The sequence below is a fragment of the Cygnus olor genome, chromosome Z, assembly GCF_009769625.2.
Source record: "Cygnus olor isolate bCygOlo1 chromosome Z, bCygOlo1.pri.v2, whole genome shotgun sequence".
NCBI lineage: Eukaryota > Metazoa > Chordata > Aves > Anseriformes > Anatidae > Cygnus > Cygnus olor.
In genome coordinates, this window is record NC_049198.1 from 78,057,892 (window position 1) to 78,081,655 (window position 23,764).

The window sequence follows — 23,764 nt, forward strand, 5'->3', positions numbered from 1 at the left end:
TATGAGGCGACCAAAATTAGGTATGCAGGAACAGACCATTTAAAATGGATGTGCACAGCTTCTGAAATTCAACACACAAGCAACCAATTGGCCATACGTGCAGGTTAAACAAGTGTGTGCGTAAACATGGATGGGAATTTGAACTTGTATTGAATCCTACAGAAGTGTATTACCATGTTCCAGAGTTACACCCTGAGTACAGCGTGTGCACAAATAAGGTAGGAGACAACTTGGTTTAAGGAGAAGCATCAAAGGAGCTATCTGCATTTAACTGTATAGATGGAAAGATACCACAGATTAAATATTTGTGCATGCACAAAACCAGACAGTTTCTGTTAATCGTTGGTATGTATACTGATGTTAAACATGCACAGCATCAGAACTAGGCTGCCTTCCCATATGCACAGTAACAACGTCAGTACCTATAAGGAGAAATCCTTTAGAAGTGAGATTTTATGGCACATTGTGAAGAGGCATTAGTTTCCCTTCGTTAGCCCAGGATTTTTTTTCTTTCTTTTTTCTCCACTGCTGCTTTGCTGAAGCTATTTATATTCTCATGAGAACAATACAGTATTTTCCAGCTCCATAGTTTCTCGCACTGAATTAAATATTTAGGAGAAAACCTAACGTAGCAATTTGGGAAAATGAATGGAATCAACAACATTATGGGTGGGCTGAATAAGGGAGCTGAAATCATGTCCTTAGAAGCCTGTCTTTATCCCATAACCAACCATGACAACGCTGTCTAAGGGCATGCTGAAGTCCGTTTCTTTTTAGAAAGAATATGTTTTAATGGGTATGGTAGATGTAAAATAATATAGCTGAGACTGAGTATGAGTATCTCATCAGGTAATTATAAGTATGTTTTTTGAAACTGTTCTTGATTACTGTAACACCTTGTCTCTTGAAGTCATGGGACAGAAATTCAGTCAGTTTGCTGAATGCTGCTGAAAATAGAAGCTTAAGTGCAGGGGTGCTGCCAGGATTCTCATAAGGAATTTACTTTCAAAACTTCTGTTCTGTTGGTTAAAATGAAATGTAGAAATGCCAACATTTGAAGTTCTGGATAGATATGGAATGTAAATTAAGAATAGTAACATAGAAGAAATTTTCTTAAGGCAGCCCTTGGTGGTCTCTTAGTGTATAGTATTGGTACCTAGTTTTTTTTTTTTTTAATTTTTATTTTATATTATTATTTTTATTTTATATTTTTATTTTTATTTTATATTTTCATTTTATCAGTTGTCCATGTTAAAAATATAATTTAGTTCCAGCTTAACTTTCTTGCTAACTAATTTCTTGGACTGGTTTCTATATAGGAAGTGATCTTCAGAATGGCATTTTGGGATTCATTCCAGAAGTACAAAGTGGTCTTGTACTTGATGAAGACTCTGAGAACAGAGAGGTGCTGCTGATTGTTGCAAGACAACCAAACAGGTGCAGACAACAGCTGATTCAAGTGCTCCTCCCACATGCTTGTTGAATCAAGGATGCTGCTGTTAGCAGAAGAGGTTATCATGGAGTTTTGTAATAAATCTTTGCCTTTCAGCTCCTCTAATGATTACCCTGAATTTGGCAAACTGGCTTTTAGACGTGATTAGGTCTGTTGCTGTTGTAAAACTGAAATTGAAAACGCAAATATGTTCCAACGTATGCCATAAGGCAGTAAAATTGGAAGTTTTGCTAAACATAAAGTATTTACAGTGCTAGAGGTGAAATTAAAATTCTCATCTCGCTGGGTAGGAATAGGAGGTTGGAATACTTGAATGAGCAATTAAGACAATGCTTAAGTGTCAGCACTATGTCTTCAGTCACACTGATACTGTGTTTTTCTAGCGCATGTACATGTTGCACACTTATGTGTGTTTCAGACAAGTACTCTCAAGTATTCTAAGTTCCTCAAGCTCGCAGGAAAGCCAGATTCTGTCTGGCTTACCAAGCAAACGTTTACCATAGTATAAATGAAAGTACTTGGGCACATCCTTGTCTTTCAAACATAAGTCTCTTACTCAGCTGATCTCACCTAGTTACCTAGTTGATTTTGACTATTAAAGAACAACGTTACCTCTGTGGTTTGTTTCCTAAAGTAATAGTGCTCTCTTTCAGTACATGTTTACTCTTTTGATCTGCTTATAGAGCATTTGAAGATGTGAAGGTCTTTTGGCGTGTGACCTTCAATAAAACAGGTGTTGTCCTTCTGAAGGATGGCATGAACTTGGAGAACGAATTAGTGTCTGTTCTGGGAGCCACTACCTGCGTGGCAGGTCAAACAACATGCAACATCTCCATTGAAATAAAACCTGATAATGTGAGTAGTTTTTGCTCATTTATGTACATCGCAATGTTGCTGAATTGCAGTTTATCAAGATGAAAAAAACACCCCTCTGATACAGAGGAATTGATGTGTAGATGCAGTTTGAAGATGACAAGATCTGCTCAGTTCCTTTGCAAACACGTTTACTTACAGGCTTCTACTGTTTCCATTGTGACTGGTAAAAGTTCAGGAAGGAGCTAAGTATTTAATTTGAAGAGTAAAATGCAGGTCTCAGATTCCTACGTAACAATAACAAAAAACAGAATGGACTCATCTCAGTATGCTCTTAACCTCCAAACAATAATTTTTTCATCTATCAAAGCACTTCTTTGTGTGCCTTATGCAAAACATATCCTGCAAGTAATATCTTCGCATTCAGCAAAAATCTTCTAGTACAACTTCTTATTTTTACATGTCTAGGTCTAGCACAATGATATGTGAAAACTGCTGATCTCTGACTATCTAGTCACCATCTAGGTTACAGCAGTCACTTAAGAAATGTTGTGTCAATGGTTCTCACTCTTACAGATAGTTCAAAAAGTTTGAAACTTTGCAGGAAATTATCCTAGCAGTTAGGATATTGTCAAAGCTGAAGTACAGGGAACTGAAAAAGACAAAAAAAGAAGGTTTCCCCCATTTTTCTGACTATGGTCTATAAAGTAGTGCAAGATGTATGAAATGGTGATAAGAGGGGTGCATTGTCATAGTTCAGGAAAAGAGCCATCTTCCTTCTTCAGATATTATTTTTAAATGAAAGAGCCAATGAATAAAATAGTGGGACACAGGCTACCTTGCTGAGTAAAGTGGAATTTTGAATCCTTAGTCTAAGGGACTGATATCATTATTTAATGACAGTAGTGCAGCAGCTGCTGCACCACATGATTGTACCACAAGCAAGTGCTGATCTAACAGGTGCTAATGGAGGGCAAAAGGTCCCTATGGCATTCCAATAAATTGGTGCCTGCCCTCAATTGGTCAAGATCATTCAATTTAAAGAATTACTTAACAAAACTCAGTTAAAATGTATATGTTATTTAATTCCCCAAATACTTGCCGTTTCTTCTTCCAGTTATAGGTAGTTTATAAATTAGTCCCAAATATATATCAAAATGATGAAGTAATAAATATATTCAATAAATATTTTACATTTTTATGGCATATTGTATAGTATTCTGGGCTTTAAAGGTTTTGCCTTAGCCAGCTATATAGACTTTGTTAGCTAAGACATGACTCCAGCTTTTCTAGAATTAAATTAGGATTTCTAAAAGGGCAGAGTTGACACAAAAAGCTGTGCTCACTAAAAAAAAAAATCTTCAATGCTCATCTTTTTTTTTTTCTGTAACACTATTGTCTTGTAAAGAACTACTCTTTTGCAAGTTTTCTTCTTTATGAGTGCAAGTAATAGGTACAAATGACATACTTCCAATTGATTTCTGGAATCTCAGTAGTGTGATATCTGTTTCTAAACACCTTATGCTTCTATTGTAGGTACAAAATCAAAAATGAGACAGTGTGTGTCATACAGAATTTTACTATGTCTACCTTATTTTCAATAGACAGGCATAAAGAATCCAGAGTTGACTAGACTGATTCTTTGACAAATGGACGCTAAAATTCAATAGCCTGTGTTTATAAATAGACAGAATATTTCTGTATGTCTTAAACCTCATGAACGTTGGAGCACATTTCAAAAAATATGGTTTTGATAAGTGTTAGTGGAAGTAATTCATTGCACATACAAAATAATGCATACATTTTTTAAAGCTGGAAGTAACTAGTAGTAAGCCCTATAATGATATGAAAATCATCCCTCATTTACAGGTACCTGAATTTGAAACATATTTTTTTGTTGAGCTGTATGCTGTAAGTGCAGGAGCTGCATTGAACAGCAGTTCCAGATTTGCTTTTGTAACCGTTCTTGAAAGTGATGCTCCTCGTGGTTTAGTATATTTTGCTGTGGGATCTCGTTTTGCTGTGGCTCATAAGAAAACAACTTTAGTCAGTCTGCAAGTGCTCAGAGATTCTAGTACATCCGTAACCACAATGGTTAGCTACAACACGCAGGTAAGACTGACATATTGTTAAATCATTGTTTATTCTCTAAAGTAAATTTTACTGTAATGAGCATTTGTTTTTTTCAGGAAACAGTAAAACATTTTCTGGGCATATGTAGTCTAGTTGCTTTATTTTTCCATTAGTAAAAAGATATGCTTTCATTACATTGTCAAGATTGTTTTTGTTCATAATACATTTCGGTAGCCCCAAAGAGTATGGTCAGTCAGGCATTAAATACATTCTTTTCTTTGTCCTAAGGCTCTTAGGAGACTCCAATTTTTGAAGCTTCGTTCTCTGAAGTTTTTTTAATGATGGGTATGACTATCATGATTAAGATACCAACAGTCTTAGGTCACAGATTTATTAATACAGAGAGCAGTCTTAGAAAGAGTACTTCTATGTTGTTTAGTAATTTTGGGAAAAAAAAAAAAGACTAAGATTCTCTGATTGAGAATCTTGTGCTTAGGTGAATTTTATCATCACCATTCACTTTTGTTATATTTACAGAGTTAACATTTGTATGTTCTAACTGTTGACCCTTTTAACTGTAAATGAGTACCTCATTTTTACTGGCAGATGACAAAGTTTCTCCTTTAGCAGAAATAGCATAGCTGCAAAAACATGTTTCCTTCCACCTACAGTCGTGACTCCAACATCAGGGCACATGCTGCAAGAAAGATTCCTCTGAGTTTGCTCATTGTATTGGAATAGTGCTTAGCCTGATTTACTTTGAGTATGTTGAATTTTATACCAAAAAGGGATTATTTCAAGGGACAGTTTTTATAACAAAGCATTGTGTGATCAGTGTACATCCGTCACCATTTTTAATACAAAACCTTGCATTCTATAGCTGTATTGCATATGTAACTATTTTAACTAAATAGGATAACTCAACATTTCCATACATTTATTACACAGTAGCTGACCACTGTTTTAGTTAGAATGTGTTGTAACAAAATTTCACATTCTTTCCAGCCAAGAGGAAGTGGTTATCGTCATGTAGATGTTAATTTGAGAAGGAATTTTTAACTTTCCAGTGTGTATTTAGGCTAAAATACACAAAGCAGTTCCTTATCCATTTGTATTTTTTTAGGTAGCAATGCAGATTTGGACAGTTTTAAGAGTTGAGCATGCATGGCCAAGTACCAAAGTATTGGTACTACTGGTACATGTAAAATAAGAGGTTACAGCAGGCAGGAAGTGTAAGACACTGGAAACAGATGCTTATCTCATTGCTATGTAGTTTTTTTAAACATTGCTCTGGCCACTGGTTACCAAAACTGATCACTTCATCACCATTTATTTCCCTGTTTCCTAACTCTCAATTGGAAGGGATAAACAAAAGGAAACTTCTCACTAGAATCCTGACAGACGATAAGATCTTGTTCTAGAGCAAATCTGAACAGGTAGACACCACACTGATTTACAGTCTTATGCAAACTCAAAATTTATCTTTCTTATTCCATCAGGAAACTTTACCAGTTAAAGCTAAATTCTTTCAAAAGAGGGTTCGTGTTTCACAAAGAAAAATCCTTGCTCTTTATATACAGTAAGAGACCTTTTCAAGAATATTTGAGTAAATATATAATCTGTATTTATTAAATGAATAGACACTATTAAAAAATCATACATATGAACAATAGCCCAGAATGTTAGTTTCCACTTAAGGAAAGTTTATTATATTGCCAGATATAATATCAAGGTTATGGCAACTGACACAAAAACCAAGAATGTGAAGAATGAAACAGTATGTGCAAATCTCACAGAAGGTAAAAATAGTGCTACTTTGCAGGGAAATGAGGCCCTATAGCATTCCTAGATAAGTTCATTTGTCTGCCTTGCATGGTTATTCTGTAGTGGTTGTCTTGCTTTTGGTCATAACTGGATGGTTTTTCTTTTAAATAGTTATGTGGGAATTCAAAGTATTTTATGAATTAATATTATTTTGGGCTCAGATTTCCAAAACTTTTGCTTGGCTTTTGTAGAGTTTTTACTTATCTGCCAGTGCCTATCTGTACCCTGAATTGAGGGACTTGATGCTGCAGACATAAATTACATCAACTCTTCTGGAATTCACTTTACTGATGTTCTAACATTTCTGTAATACCTATTTATCAAGAAAAGCTTTGTGATTTTTTATTTTTTTTATAGAAAAATAAAGAGAGGGAGCCTGTTTGCTGATTTCAATTTGTATAATACTTCCTCTAGATTCCCACAGACCATAAGTGACAGATTGATATTATTCTTAAGAACGGCATTTTGAAAATTTAAATTAGTTTCACAAATTTAAATTTAACCCACTTAACGTGTGTGTGTTCAATGGCAGCTGGTTTTGAACTGTCATGTCTATCATCATGTTACCTGAAACTCTTTTGGTTTGGTTTAAGGAGCTGCAAAAACCTGAAGCTATTGGTCGGACCTTCGTATCTCCAGCTGTTGCAGGACAAGATTTTGCCAGATCTGAAGGTTTACTGACTTTTGAACCTGGACAGAGAAATGCATTTCTGGATGTGACCTTGACTCCAAAGACAGGATCTTTAAATCCCTTTCCTAAACGTTTCCAGGTTGTCCTTTCTAATCCTACAGGGGGTGCCAGAGTAGATGACGTGTATGGTATTGCTAACATCACCATTGTCTCAGATTTGGACTCTTTGCCAGTTTGGGGGCTGATTGATCAACTTCATCAGCCTCTTGATGACATCATTATACAAAGAGTCCTCCAGAATCTCAATATCAAAGTGGCTACAGAAACTACTGAAGAGCAGCTTACTGCTGTGATGCATATAATAAATAAGGTAAACATTCCTGCTCTCTCTAGAATGACCAATGTCTTTAATAATAATCTAATAATACTTAAGCCTGTGATAAGATCAAGGTTAGAATCCACAGCAGTGAGTCAGGGGTACGGGATGCAAAAATAAAAATAGTCATGAAGTCCCACAGTCAAGGAAGAAGTTTGCTGCTACTGGGCGTAGTGGCAGAAAATGAGGAAACAATCAGGTTGAGAAGAGCAACCAGTATTAATTTTGTATATGTATGAATAGCTTAAGATTACCTACTATATAGAATTTTCTCTTTAATACTAAACTTTCAGAGAGCTTTCTATATTTTTCTGATTCTCAGGCCACATCTGTTGGTTCTAGCCCTGGCTCAGGACAGTGAGGCCTAAAGTTTGCTCATATCTTCACAGCTGGCTACAGTCAACACACATGCAAATCCTACCAGGGCCAGCTGGAGTCCCATGCGCTCTTAACCAGGCATACAGCTTGTCAGATTTCTGGCTCTTCTGCACTTGTGGAATAATGCACATGAGCTGGAAAACATTAAAGTATCTAGACCCCAAAACATAGCAATATTCATGAAAAGTAGAAGATCATTTCAAAACGTTGCCATTTTTACACAGTAAACAGAGAAAATAATGTCAAAAATTCTCAGAAGGATAACAGTCTTTGATTTGTGAAAGAATGAAGAATACCACTTGTTTTCTTTAATAATCAAATCCCTATTAGTAAATATATCTTTATGTAGTTTTTTCAGTAGACTGCCCCTCACATCTTGGCAGCAGTGATTAGAAGATGGAAAAAATGTCCTAAACTTTTAGAAAGAACACTGCGACAAAAAAGATGTTGCAAAAGTGATTAATCATAGTACACTACACTTACTGCTACACTTGATCTTAGCCAACAGCCATGAAGCAATTAACATGAGGAAATGTTTTAAGCAGACTTCTGTGTATAAAATGCTGTATTTTTTTGTTTGTTTGTTTCTCTTCACAATAGGTTACGGATGTAGGTGAGAAACAGTTACTCACTGATAAAAGTAGAAGTCTTTTCTATGAGGTGCTCTGTGCTCTTGCTAGCCCAAAACGCAAGGACACACAAGGATATAGCCTGCTTGCTGAGATGACTGAGAAGTTTGCCTTTTCCCTCTTGACTGGGATGATGTGTGGATTGCAAGGGGAGAGGTCAGTAAACTTGAATTCATAGACTGTTTGGAAATATATGACAATATCAGTATATTGTACATTCTCACAAGAAAAAAAAGCGAAATTTTGAGATAAGGATCTTGCCTATTATCTGATATGTGCCCTGTATGAAAATGTGTTGCACTCCATAACAAATGTACAAAGCACTATATAGGCAGTATGAAATGGTGTCACAAGTAAGTGGTACATTGATACAGGGTAGCTGTGGGAGTAAAGTTAGATCTCTGACCTGTTCTTTCATGCTTAGCTCAAAGATTTTCTGGAAAAAGATTAATTAATCTCATTGAGAAAATAATACATAGTTGCATGTTGACAAGCTATGTTCTAAGGCTTAGATGAGATTACATAAACCAAAAATTCTACTGGCTTCCTTAATTCTGGGATTCTGTAATTTCTGTGTGTTTGGTTTTGTTCACTTGCACATTATTTTAAATTACTTCAAATTGCTAGTTTCATCTGCAAGTGCATAGTACTTTCTGGTCAGGCTCATGGGCAAGGGCAATAGCTGACTACGCAAATAGATGTCTATCATTTATGGAATGCATGCTTTTAAACAGTGGCTCTCTCCCACTGAGAATCTGTAAATAGTTAATTGAATTAATTAAAAAAAGACGTCCCCTCCCCGACCTCCCCCCAGATCAGCATATTTTAGATTTCCACCTCAACTTCTTTTGGAGGTGTAATTTTTTCCCATTTGCTAAGTTCTAGGGGGTCTGAGGTCCATCTCAGCACAAAGGACAGCAAATGGCATAGATATGAACATTACCCAGAACAGTGTGTCCAGAACTTGCAAGTTCCAATTCTTTATTCCAAGTATTTTTGCATCATCTGCTGGATGGTGAAACAAGATCATCAGTTCTGATGCCTCCCCATCTTGTAGACTCAGCCCCATATCAAGTCATAAAAATGGTAACCTAGTTTACCATGGATGAATTTTGGTTGCAGATCATAGCAGGAAAAGCCTAGAGGGAAAATGGAGGATCTAAAATACATAATTATTATACACATGTATACATTATATACAAAATAATTCAGCCCCTCCCTTCCCCTCCCCTCCCCTCCCCTCCCCCCTCTCCCCTCTCCCCTCTCCCCTTTTTTTTTTTAACAGCAACTAAAGCTTTCTATTAAATGTCATAAAACCTAAAATTATGGAGGAATAAAGTATTAATTACGTATTAATTTAGAGTCATTATGTGAAAATTAGCAAAAGCTCAGTTTCACTTATCTTCCTTGTTGCTTTTCCGTTTCAACAGAGGTAAAAATATCCTCGACAGCTGCCCGTACATTACAATAATGGCTCACAACTGGTATCCTCAGCAAATCAATGGACACAGATTTGATGGAAGAGATGGGGATTCAATTCAAGTGCCTGAGCATCTATTAGAGGTCTCTGTTGTATTATCTCCTCCTCAAGAACAGAATTGTGAATCTGTACAGTTCACAGAATACAGCAGTCAGCAGTGGTTTCTCACTGGAGATAAAGAACTTGCTTTAAAGAACAAGGTTTGAAAATAACGCAATTTATTTTTTTTACAAGAAATCAGTTCAATTTAGATATCACTCAAAACGTACTATATACACTTAAAATAGTCTGAACATGTGTGTGTATTTCTGATTAAAATGAGCACTAACCATTGATTTTTAATATTATGTTTGTATTTACTTTGTGCATATTTCAGGTTTTTTCTATGAGTTTGAAGGGTCAGAGTTCACACCCTCTGAAAGATAACAATGAAGTCATTTATCGGATTTATGCTACAGGAAGTCGTATTGTTCCACAAAAGTCTCTATGTCTCCTTTGGAATCAAGCTGCAGAAAGGTTATTTTTTTATCTGCTTAGCGTTCCAGTTTCCACAATGAACCTGTGCATTTGATTAAGACCATATTAATGTAATAACTCTGATTAGATCAACTGCAAGTATAAAGTTGTTTCCACTTCCTATCTTTTTTTCTTAACTTTTCTGGCCTTTGTACTAGCACATAAAACTTCTCATACAACAAAATAGGTAATTATTCTAGAATTTTCTGAAACTTCTGTCTTCTTTCACCAAAATATCATTTAGGCGCCAAAATATCTGCTAGGCAAAGCTGATAGATCAGAAATTCCAGAATTGCAATACTTAGTGTTTTTTTGCTCTTTGCAGTTGCTATTAGACAACACTTCAAATGTGTTCTTGCAGAAGTAGAGAATTAAATCTGCATCTCTGGTGTTGTTTCAAGTCAGTGACTCAGAATATTCTTAATTTATAATTATCAACTTTTTTCTTTGGGTCTATGAAAGAAAGACACTGTACAAGCAAACAAAAGAAAACCTGTAAAGGGGCGGGTCAGGGATTTATCTTGACCAGTATCCTCTCAAAGAGGATAGCTATGGAAGAGTAAGATCAGGACAAGCATGAATGGTGGTTCCTCTCATTCCATACTCTGTGTTTCTAACTGCTTTCTGCTCCAGTGACTCTAGAAGTTAGAAGTTATCTAGAAGTTATCATAGAGAAGATGTGTTTTCCACTAGAAATGACTTAGTATGTCACCTGTGTTATCATCTTCCCAACTCAGTTCAGCAATACTGAAAGACAAACAGAACGTGAATGGTAGTGTCGGAACAGCAAATATCAGTATAAAATGAAGTGCTCTTCACAATGGGGTAAGGTATAGTGCAAGTTAAATGACAAACAATTTGTGAAGTCAGACAGCCCCATATTTGTTGCAGAAGTTTTAAAAATATGGCCACAAAAAATTTTAGTGGAAAACAATGTTCATTATCATTTATTCATAATTTATTTTAAATCATAAAAGTCAAAGCTATTAACAATATTTTAATGTTATGTAAATGTGCTATTCTGAAAGATATCACAATGCATGTTACATACATGTAATAGTTCAGAAAACTTGGTATTTCAGGGATACAACAATTTTCAAGCCTGCTTACCATGTAAATTACACAAATCCATTTACAGCTTTGTAAATCTTTTGTTCTGCAGCTGGTTATCTGATAGCGGGTTCTGCAAGGTGGTTGATGACACCTCAGACTACGTAGAATGCTCTTGTTCTCATATGTCCATTTACGCAGTGTATGCCCAGACAGACAACTTGTCTTCATACAATGAGGCTTTCTTCTCGTCTGGATTCATCTGCATTTCAGGTCAGTTGAGATAAGATTATTTTTTCTTTATTAACAGCTAGTGACCAGTAAACATGATTGATTTTTAGCAGTGACATGTCTGTTTAACTGGAGGAATATTAACTAACTTCATGCTATTGAAGTTGCCAGATGGGCTGGTATTTGCACACTCACAAATTTTTCTACTGGAAAAAAAATACAGGCCAGCAAAGAAGTATGTTTCCTTATGATGTTGTATCGATCCACACAAAAGTGAGATATGTCACTTATTTAGGGGGAGAAACTTTAAAATCTTAAATCCACCTGTGTCTCTAGCAGCAGTACAGTCATAGTCATTTTCAAGTCTTTCGGGCATTATGTTCCTTAGTCTGAAAGCTTTTTGACAATTTCAGTTTACAATTTACACTCCAAAGAAAATGTTTGAGGGAGATAGATGCCATATCATGTGCAGAGCTCCCTTGCACTCTGCTGCCTAACTGCATTCTCACATCTAGAGAGAAGTATGGCAGTTTAGACCAGACTGTCTTCACTGACAGGTATGGTATTTGCAGAAGGCACAAAGAAGGCACAAAGCCTCAGACAAGAAGATCTAAATTTTAAACCCTACGTGGTTTCCGAAGGTTATTGAAATTAAAGCTTTCACACAGCAGTCAGTTCACTTTTGTTGCAGGCAATCATAGATGAAAATACGTTCTTCTTTGTTTCTTGATGAACACTGTGCAAGCAGAACCTAAGAGCAATGAGATCACCAAGAAAACACATGAAAGAGATTCTTTAGTTAGCCCTCAGGCACTTAAATGGGGTTCTAGGTCTGCTCCTTGTGACCTATACTAGATCACATCTCCATCATAAAAAAGTAAAAACAGTGTAAGCAGCTATATCACCTATTTATCCCGTCAGCAAACTGCCCTAACAGACTGAAGGCAGACTGCTTATTTACTCTAAAATGTCAGCTGGGGGGCGGGGTGGAGGGAACGAAAAAAGACAGCAAAAGAGATTCACCCCACAACCACACAGATTTTCACCTTCTTAATGCAAACAGATGGTTTAATTTAACAGTAATAAGAGAAAATTTGAGGAGACAAAAAAATCAAATTTTAAAATAAAGGTATCTTCTAGCCTAGATTGTGTTAGCTAAAAATAAATGAATAAATAAAAAGACAAACTATAATGAACAGGTACAGTTACCGCTTTGCATGGAGAAAAATAGTAAATTGTTGAGACAAACATGCCGTAGATTGCAAAATGCTATAGAAAAAGAAAAGGCAATAAAAAGGGAGCCAATATGCCATAGGAATTAAAGCTGAGAAAAATGCTGAATTGCAGGCAATAAAGACCTACAGATCCTTGTTTGGCATTTGTCATTTATTTCAGTCTTGTGCCATGAGCATATATTAAAAATTTTTAAACAGTTTATCCTAGTTCAAGGTTTGCCTAACTGCAATGTCTTTCAGCACCTTTAGGTGGCTGAAGGTATTTCTTTATGTGAATATATATAATTAAATTTAGTAATTTACCAGTTGCTTTAGTTTTTAGAGCTGTAAGAGTATTAGCTATTTCTCTAACATCTCTACTTTGGTGTGAAGAATTAAAAAAAAAAAAAAACAACACAGCAAAATCAAACAATATTATTTTTTCCAATTTTCTTATTTAGATAGTTATACAATTATCACTAGCTAATAAATGAAAAGTCTAGAACTGATTCTTTCTGAAATGATTTATTTCATTCATGTCTTACAAATGGTTATAATTGAGCTATCAACGTGTCTCAAAGGAGAATAAAAAATCTGTCTTAAGTATCCAAATCATCCCCCTTCCTGGGGAGTGGAAGTATACAATTAACTCTACATGAGCTTCAGTAGTGTTTTTATTATTGGTTCAGGTTACCCAGGGTCCTTCTTCCAAAACCTCCTTACTGTTAAGTAAGAAGCCTTCCCGTTTCAGTTTTATTCATGTTCACAATGAATTAGTGAACAGAAAAGTCATTTTATCTGAGTACTCCTCACATAGATTTCTATGGTGAACACAAACAGGAGACCGGTATTTAGAAAGGTATAGAGCTAACTCTCCTACAGCAGTGCTACGTAGCTGGAGGCATTTATTTATTTTCTTTATTTGTTACTGAAAGCTTTTTCTGATTACATTAATTTGAACACTGAATGCTTATATTAATAGTTTACTGATTATTATGAAAATCATCCATATGACGCAGAAACTTAAAAAAAAAAATTTTGCAAAAGTGACTTTTTTACATTATGCAATTATTTTAGCTCCTAGTCCTATGAAAAGCTTAAATAGATGTTAAAAGATGTTAGATGTTCATAAGTGATGCCAGTGTGAAACAAAGTTAATGTGTCCTCTTAAGTTTTGTTTCATTTATATATATATATATATATATATTTTTTTTTTTTCTTAATTATCTGTACATTCAAGAGATCCAACATTGTCGTCCTTATCTGGCATAGCTTATTAGCCTAAACCTTAAATTTTCATTTTTCTTGTTCCTGTGTAGGTTTTGCTTTGGCTATAATCTCCCATCTTTTCTGCACCAGGTGTGCAATGTTTGCAGCTAAACTTCTTACTCACATGATGGTTGCTTGTTTGGGTACTCAGGTAAGAAAAAAGGCTGAAGTCTCTGTATCTAAATTAAGTACATCTTTATTTTCCTTTCCTCGTTTCCATGGCCATGTGCGAACAGACCTTCTTTTCTTTTCCATAGTGTATATATTTTCAGAAAGTATAGAATTTGAATACACGGTACTTATATTTCATCCAATATTAATATCCTATGTTGTAAATTCAATTGAAATTGCATATTTTTCAATATATTTAGAGAATACTTATGGTTGATATAACCACGTGAGAAGACAGTCCTGTATGTAGAACAACAAAGCTTTTGGTGTTGGGGAATATAATTGAGACTAAGAACTTACATTGTTAACAGAATTGTGTATTAGAAAGGTTAATATCAGTACTCATAAATTCTGTTGGAAAGATTTATTTTAAGTAGTAGATGATGGAAGCTCTTTTCCACTCTAGTGCTTGTAGTAAGGTATAGTTATGAAAAAAATAAATAATAAAAGAGCATAAATTGTCAAAGAACTTCCCAGTTGTCTCATACTGGTTCACATAGTAGTTAACTACAACTGTCAGAAAACTGAAGGAATATGCATAAGGAGAACGTGTCCATGTGTCCCTGTAAACTGCATTTAAATTGCATTGTCCCATAAAATAGCATAGCATTGTCAGCTTTGGCATATCTAGTGAAATGGAAAGCTATGTATCGAGTATTTTAAAACTGCTTTATGGAAAGATTCCTTAAGAAAGAGAATTTATGTACATTCTTAATACTGCAAAGGTGATGTAAATGAAAATTTAAAGATATGCTTAAGGCATGGATGCTGAGAGAATGTAGGCCGATTAGCAGAGGATAGTGCAATATCCGGGATATACTCTGTAGATAAACATAGCAGCTCTGTGTTACCTTTAAAAGCTTATTGACTGGCATCTTGCTCAGACAAGCTTTTGTACACTGCTGTGGTTAGTTTATCGTTTTATTTATGTTACCCCATGAGATAGCTCTTTGCTGTACAATGGAGTACATTGATAATGATCATCAGACAAGTGGACTTAGAACAGAAGGAGATGGAAAGGTCCTGACTGCACTAGTGGAGATCACTGGATACAAACAGATGTCTTGCATTTTAGGATAGAAAAGTATTTTGACATCTCAGTTTTTAATTTTCAGGACAGGTGGCTCTGGACCCTGTCCAGCAGAATTCTGAGCATCTTCAGTGAGTAGACCCCAGCAGCTCTGTGGGCAGCCTGGTTCAGTGTTTGACTACTTTGTGAAAACTCCATTTGTTGGAACTAGTGTCCACGCTGTTGCAACTTGTCTTTCATGCTGCCAGTGTGAATCTGCAAGAAGAGCCTGGCTCCCTCATTTCTAGACATTTCTATGAAGTAATTGACAACAGCAATAAGATTTTCCCCTCCTACACTCTTAAGACTGTAGAACCTCAGGCTTTTTTGTGTATCATGTGGTATAGACTCCCAGTAGTTTGGTGAACTTGCTCCATGTGTCAGTCTTTTTTGCTGTAGTGGATAGACCAAATATATCCAGATGTGGTCATACAAGTGCTGAACAGAAGGGAAGAATGACTTCCCTTTACCTTTTGCTAATAAAAATCAATCAGCAATACTTGACTGCTGTGCCACAAAGCATACTGCTGATTCACGCACACCTTGCTGTGCATGGGGACACCAGGTCTTGTTTTCCAGGTCTGCTGCCCTGCATTTTGCCTCTAGTCTACGCTGTTACTTAGGGTTATTCTGTCACCAGGTATATTTACATTTGCATTTGTTGATCATTGTGAGGTTTCTGTCATCCCATTTTTCCAGCCTGTTGTTTTAAATAGCAGCCTTACAAATAATTTGCAACCCTGACTTTTGGGTCTTCCTCAAACATCCAGTGTAGCCCTCCGTCCCGTCATCTGTGTCTGGATACTATAAATAGTATTAGCCATACTTGACTCCTGGGAATTACCACTGGTGACTAGACTCCAGCTGGACTTCATACTGTTGATCACAACCCTTTGAACCTCACGGTACAGGCAGTTTTCCACTGTCTTTACAATCCATCTAACAAAAACATGTTAAAGGCCTTGCTGGAGTGAAGGTAAACAACATTTGTTGAACTAGCCTGAACCATTCGTCTCCTTTCAGAAGGAGATTTGGGTTAGTTAGATGTGATTTTGTAAATCTCCCTTTGTAAATCTATGATGGCTGTTCCCAGCCATCTTCTTGTCCTTGCCCCAGATACAGCTTCCAGGAGGATTTAGTCTATGACTTTCTTGGGGACTACACTTGGGCTGATTATCATGTAGTTCAGATTCTCTTTTCCACAAATTTTATGATTCATCTCTATGCCTGTGTCAATCAGAAGGAAGGAGAAATAAAAATAAATTAATGCCTTACCTGTACAAGTACCTTTAAACATGTTACCAAAAGGTCACTTTCATAATTTGGTATACACAAGGTGAAAAACTGCATGTTGAATGTTCTCAAAAAAAAAGAAAAAAAAAAGTCATATGTTAAATTGCATTCTAAACCTGTTTTTGTTGCACTTGAGGGCATTAACTGATTAACCTGCTTTGGTTTTCTGTTTTGGTCTGTCTGTTTCATTAGATATCTTTATCATCCTTAGTGACTTAGCTGCATTCACTAAATTGTCTGAATCTGGCACCTATATTTGCACAGGACTTTATTGTTACTTTGGTCCATAAATGCTACTCAGTCTGGGAACTAATAATTTATTTCTGAAGATACACTGAATATCCATTCTCTAAATAAAAATAGAAATATCTTTTTTGTTTGTTTGTTTAGCGCTCTGTTCTCTTGTAGATACATTCAGTAAAATCAGACACATGATTTCCCTGACTTACTAATCCATTTTTCATTCTGTATCTTATCAAGCTGCTAAACTCCTGTTTCTCAGTTCTCAGGACAGTGCTACCGCTGTGTCTCTCTAACATGAATGTCACTCTATGATGCACAAATGTGCCAAAGAACGTACAGTAAAAAACAGATTGAGCTATAGGAAATATTTCACTTACACAGTGTATTTAATCAAAATGTAGTTTTCATAAAAATCATGTGTCAAATTATCTCCAAAACATGTATGGAAGAAACTAAAGAGGAAGGCATTTTTAAAGCTTGACCTAAGTGGAAACTAAAATAAATAAAAAGCTGCTACATTTCTTTCTGCAAATGTGGTTTAATTTAAATATTATAAACATATCACTTTTAAACTTTGTTTCATCTGCTGATGTGCAAACATATCTTTGGTAGCATGGCCTAGCATTTTTTATCTGCTGACAATTCAGACTTCTCTACACAAACTCTATTTTATCTCAGAGGTGTCTCTTAAAGGATGGGCATGGGCTTGGCTGAAGATCAGCACTCCTCCATCTGCTGTAGACTGGAGGGATGAGTTTAAACTGAGCTTCTAGGCCCAGGAGAAGAGGATGTAGCTGGAGGCTGCAGATGAGGCTGATGAGAGCCAATAAAGCTAATTTGTATACTCAATACCCCAATATAAAGGCAGCTTCTGTCATTTTTATTTTTCTCTCTAGTAAGCATTTTAAGCATGATGGGAGGGTATGAATGTCTTTGTTTTTCAAAGTTATTTTAATAAGTAGAATAACTTTTGAGAATTAGCGAAAACATATATAAAGAAAAAGTGAAATGTACTTCATGGAGGTGGAGAAGACTGAGAAAAAATAATGCTGGAAAGGTTCAGGAAAGTAGTAGATTAAAATAGAAATTTTTGTAGTAAGATGTAAGAGTGTAAAAATGCCAGTACTGCATTTTCTTCTTTACATATGAAGAAGTTATTGAAGAGTCAAAGGCCTCTGGCTTCTGGAATACTGTACTCAGTTCTAGCTGCTGAAGGACTTTGAATTTGAAGTTAACTTCAGCATGGACCCACAGGTTTTCCTGTTTGACCCTTTTCTGTATAAATGCACAGCACACCTTTTATATGAATGCGTTCAAACATCATGATGTATTTAAACATCATTACTTAATTTAATTTTAGCGATATTATTTAGAAAATTTCTATGTCCTTTTGTCATTCTTCCCCAGACCCCAAATCCATTGCTCTGTGGACGTCTCTTTTCCTTTTGCTGTGATGGATGCTGTGCAATTATTCTGCAGGTTTAGAACAAAATTTTTGAAAGAGGTTTTTAGCTGGGTAAGTGTCTAGCCACTTTGCTAGGTTATAGAGGAAGGAAAGACAGTTTGACTGTAGCTTTTCAAGAAAAGGAAGTGACTTCAAGAAAGAAGGAATAGAGAAGGGATGTATTTGACAGGAGTGAACTGAACTACCCTCCTAGCTGTTCTGAACAGTTGAAAGAAAATCTTTCTACTGTTATTTATGTTGCGATATGTGGTGTATGTTCTGCCTAGAGAGAACTAGGCTGATTAGGAAGCCTATTTTTAATGGAACATTCTAAACAGAAGATGTCTGTACAACTATATCCATCTAAAAGTATTTGGAAAGTATATGTGTAAATAGATATTTACCATGCCACTATTTTTTGTGTGTTTTTGTTAACTAACAAATCTTTAAGTTAGGTGTTCAGACATTTTAATTGAGAATTTCTTATGTGAAAATCAGCACTTAATAATTAGTAGCTTAAATACATGGAAAATAGTGCTAGTTTGCATTTCTATCTAGTGTGTCTAGTTTAGGCAGTAGTAGATGCTGAGTTTGCAACCATTAGGCCTCAACCCACTCTACAGAAAGAAGGGAACTGCTGTTTCTTCGCAGTTACATTTTTACCAGAAAAATAGAAGATTTTCAAGATAGTTACGTTCTATACATACGTTAATAATTATCTTTCCTCCAATATTTACCCTGGATGTTTATGAAGCTTGTATATTTTTCTGATTGCTACCACTGCACTAATTATTATTATCTGTAGATGGCAGTCAAACCTTTTCAGCACGTTGCTCAGAAACTTGCTCTTCCAGGGCCATGCCTGCTTTGTGGCTGCTTACTGTAATTCATTACTCATCAGAGGGGGGGAAATGTTGGTTCACAAAATCTGACATTCGTTTCATTCTTCTCCATGGGTCTAGAGCTTCCAGTGCTAATTGAGCATTTGAAAGGCATTCAGGGAAGGACACTTGTGCGTTTAGTATACCCAGTTTTGATGAATCTCATTGGAAAGACATAAAAGGCTAGATTTTTCTGAAACTTCTTTTTCTTTCCATTATGATATTGACTCAAAGAATCATGACTGCTACAACAAACCTTATTTCCTGAACCATTATTTAGTCAGAGTATTTTGTTAGTTTAGCTAGTGTATTTTATTATCAAATTTCATGCAGCAATTCCATAAAAGTCCCAAAGAAAGGAATTACTGGGCTGAGATTTTCAGTTTTGGAGTAAATTTATGTGAAGATTTATGCATTTGAAAAAGTATAATGTGAACATAACTCACAACACCTCAAACTAAAAATTCTCATTTTCATAAAACTAAAAACCTAGATTAGAATCATAACAGGAACTACTCTTTATGGCTCCCATGCTTTTATCTGGGAATTCCCAAGCAGAAATATATGAATAAGCACTTTGAGTGATTTCTGCATGCTTACTCATTTTGATGCATCTTGTCAGCAAATTTTAACGTGTGTATATTTGTACAGTACATGCTCCATGTCTGGAATGCATTGAGCATTGCAAGTGACATGAACTTGTGATAAGTTTTGTTTTTTTTGAGTGTGCACTGCTGAGCTGCTCTGTATATGGGCTGTAGCCATTTGTTTGGAAGATTTGAGCACTCACAATCTGCTTATAGCGGTAATTGGCAAACAAATGGCTTGCTGTTCTGGCCAGTAATGCAAAGTTCAAATCTAATAGTCAAATAGAAAAAAAAAAAAAAAAAGAAAAGAAGGGCATATGAGGAAACATGTCACCCTATTTTTGTCAAACAATAGGCATATATTTGCTAATCTAACCAATCCTCATGCTGCAATATCATTTAGTATAATTATCAAGCTGGCAAGCCAAAATCATCCTACCATTGTCTTCAACAGAAATGCTAGATGCAGGAGACTTACTGTGTTTAGCTGTCTGAAAGCAGTGTTTTATTCAGCCTGAGCAGAAGTGGTCAGCCATACATGTCAGTTATATGTTTTTAAGAACATATTGTGAAAACAATCCCAGTTTAAAAAATTGTTAAACATTATTTGAAAACGGTAAATTTTGGCCTTGAGAACTAACACTTGGTAGAATTGTTGTTTTATCATTTGGACCTATTCAGATTCAGACGAAGATAGGAAACACAATTGTGCTAGGACTGAGATAAATGTTAAGGATGTGATGGAATCTCCAAGAGGTGAAACAGGAGAAGGGTATCAGGGAGGCAAGGGGTTATGCAGAAGCAATGTGTATGAGGGTAAAACTCATGAAGTAAACTTGGAAGTGAGTAGGAAGAGGACATCTAACAGGATGGTGTATAAACGTGGGAGGCAGAAGGGTTTACCCCCAAGAACTCGGGATTTGATCTTCAAGTAGCAAATTCTGTCCTGTAGAGGAGGTATGTTCTGCCACTGTATGAAAGTGGAACCTCTTCATTAACTGTGAAATGTTGTTACTGCTGAATTGTTGTTAACCTTAACCCGTATCTTCCAAACTAGGGGAATTCTCAGTTTCTCTTTTACACATCAAAACACAAAAGAAATTCTCATATGTATCCGGATAGGGGTAGTTTAAACAGAATTGTCCAGAATGCATGGGATAGAGGGATCCTGCTCACCATCTTCCACAGGAGCAGCTCATGCCAGTAAATGGTCAAGTACCTGTCTCTGTCTTGACAGTAAAGAGAAGTCTTTTCAGCAGTTCAATCCTCCTTTACAGTAAGTCTGTGTTTTTTAGAGTCAGCCAATGGGAAATACTAATTAAAGGACTGTTTCTAAACAAGCCTGGTCCAGAGTTCATTTCCATATGAAATTCTTGTGGAATAGGAAACAGCAAATGCTTGTACCAATTACTATACAGTTAAAAAGCCCTGTTGCCCAGAGTGAGGAAATCTGCTTTCTAAAACCTAGCTGTCCTTGAGGTCTGAGATTCTTGCTCTGATTTCCTTGATGTACTGTGATAACAGTAAACAATGCTAAGCGTGGTACTGCTGGTCCACAATGTTAGTGAGAGCACAGAGTAAACAGGACTAGACGCAGTGGCCCAGAATTGCTGCCCACTCTAGAAATTCAGCTTCATGGTAATATGTTTTATCCCATTAATCTTCAACATTACAGTAAGGAGATTTATGAGTAGTAGAAAATATTCTTCATTTCTTATTATCCCTAGCATGAAACTAATGACATTGTCTAGAACTTTCTTACTGAGACTCTACAAGTGTAACTTATGATAGAAAATGGAAAAGGTTTCCACTTTTGTTAGAGGAATGTTAATTTACTCAATAAAACTGGACATTCTTTATTTATTTATTTTTATTATTTGATGCCATTGATTAGAACCTTACTCAAGTGTGTCTTAAGCCATTGACTCTGTATGTGAGATGACAGTTATTTCACGATGGCTAGATTTCTTGAGGACTTCATGCAGTCTCTCCGTCCCTGCACAACTTCTGTTAAGACAATGAGGAATATTCCATTCATCCTGGGATAAGTGAAATTTCCGTAGGTTGGGCAGATTTTACTGCTAAACCTTTTGATGTCAGATTTACTAACAAAAGGAGACAGCCTTTCTGGTAGTCATTTGTCCTTCCAGGAATAAATAACTAAATATTTTCAGCATCCTTCTTACGTTACTTCCACAGAGGCTGGGCTGAAGCTGAATGAATCCAATTATATTCTTTGTTTCATCTGAGAATTAGCACCTAAACCTTTCTTCCCAGTGGTTAAATTAGTAGTTTTTTTACTGAACTTGTAAATTATTTATTAACTAATTTCAGTCATTCCCACCAAATCAGAGCACAATTTTTAAGTTCATAGAGCTCCTTTCAAGAGCAGTTTCAGCCTAGAACTGTTTGTGGATTAGTTTGTGTAAAAGACAATTTCACAGTAGATTAGCCTAAACTGAATACTTTTATTGCAGAGCAATATGATTTTATGATCAGGAAGGCTCTGAAGGCCCATCTCTGTTGCCAGTTGTGAGCCCTTAATATCCAATTAGAATCACATGGTCAAAGCTGGAGCTAATCAGGGATCTGCAGTAGAAGAAATGATCATTTATCTCAAGATGTCAATGACTTTCTAAGCTGTTTTGAATATATATGTATATATATAGGCACACATTTTAAATTTAGATATACGGTGTCTTCAGATGATAGATAAGGTGTATATGGGGTCCTTTAGAAACTGAGGGCCAAGAAATACTTATCTCAAGCAATGGAGCTCATGATTGTCAGAATAGGTATTATACCTATATAACCCTGAGGAAGGGCTGTTGCTGTAAAACAGTGAGTTGTCCTTTGTCCTGATCACCTGAATGTGTGGGAACTGGTTCCCGCAGAAACCTTATTGCTGCATCTTTCCCTTTCTTTAAGCAGAGTGAGTAATTCCACCTCTGGAGTTCCTTGTTAGGGAGTCTGCGAATCACACCAGATGTGAAATTGCTGTGGTGCTGAGATGCTTGATATAAACATGAAACCATCTGCAGATATTTAAAGCCAAAGGACAGGCAAAAGTAAGCAGCAATGCAGGTGCTATAAGAGGGGTCTTTAAGGTCTCAGTCTAAAGAGTGTTGAAATGTAAAAGTAGTCGAAATAGCTTCATGTCATCTTTGGAATAAAGAAGGCAAAAAGTGCTTTTGGAGTCATGGCCAAGTGATGGAGCCTGTAAGAAATAAATCATAGATACTCATATAGTTTAAATTTTGTCATATTTTTCATCAATCAACACATGATTTTGGTCTGTCACTGATAACTTATCTTTACGGTAGTACCTGTGTATTTGTACTTTTGCTGCTCATAGAGATAATGTTCCTTTACCACTCTCATTCACTGTTCTGATGTTGAGTCACAATACAGTGTTAATGCACAGGCTGTTAGTATCTTCTTTTAAGTTATCTCCTACTGTTTGCCAAAACTCAGATACATGAGCAATACTATAACATATGTTAAAATTCTGCTATATTATCTCACACCTCCTGTCCTCATTGCAAACAGTCAAATGTTCTGTTTATCACTTTAAAGGATAAGAGTATGAGATTTCTATCAGCTAATGCCTTCCAGCTCTTTTTTCATTATACCCTACTTTTTCCCAACATCACAAACAGTTGGGGACCACACACAGAGTGGAATAGACAGCAATATTCCCAAGTTGCCTATTCATCCCTTTTCTCTGTATCTTACCTTGAAGAAGATTATACTTCTACCTCTCTCTGTTTCATGCTTTTCAGTGTCATTTTCAATTCTTATTGCCATTTTCTGTGTCCTTTCTTCCTCTCCCTTTGTTCTGTAAACTCATGTGCCATTCTGCTATAATGAAACTGTGGATAACTATTACTCTTCCTAATTAGCAAATCTCCCATTGCTCATTTCCCTGCTAAAAGGTTTCCACAGACCTGTCCTGTTGAAGGGAATATCCTCCCTCAGCAGTTACTGTTACTCATAAAATTCTGACCCTAGCAACTCCTGTGCAGTGTTAATTTGAAGTCTGCAAAACTTTCTTAACCTAGACAACTCATCTTTTGAGAGAGAAAACCATTGGCTTTCTTGAGCAATAGTTCCTCAATGATTTTGCTTTACAGCAAATT

At 36.0% G+C, this 23,764-nt stretch overlaps 1 protein-coding gene across 7 annotated transcripts in view; it reads left to right on the forward strand.

Annotated features, from left to right (window-relative positions):
* The window catches only part of ADGRV1 (adhesion G protein-coupled receptor V1), a 295,085-nt gene that overhangs the window by 126,239 nt on the left and 145,082 nt on the right, over nt 1–23,764 (forward strand). For 5 of the 7 annotated variants that reach the window (XM_040542002.1, XM_040542004.1, XM_040542003.1 and 2 more), the window contains 9 exons: nt 1,320–1,437; nt 2,137–2,308; nt 4,136–4,378; nt 6,757–7,164; nt 8,149–8,333; nt 9,608–9,857; nt 10,034–10,173; nt 11,336–11,496; nt 13,988–14,088. In XM_040542002.1, coding sequence (XP_040397936.1) covers nt 1,320–1,437; nt 2,137–2,308; nt 4,136–4,378; nt 6,757–7,164; nt 8,149–8,333; nt 9,608–9,857; nt 10,034–10,173; nt 11,336–11,496; nt 13,988–14,088 — 1,778 coding nt within the window. Of the gene's footprint in view, nt 1–1,319; nt 1,438–2,136; nt 2,309–4,135; nt 4,379–6,756; nt 7,165–8,148; nt 8,334–9,607; nt 9,858–10,033; nt 10,174–11,335; nt 11,497–13,987; nt 14,089–15,223; nt 16,917–23,764 lie in introns of those variants that run through there. The other 2 variants (XM_040542005.1, XM_040542009.1) reach the window with 2 other exon arrangements.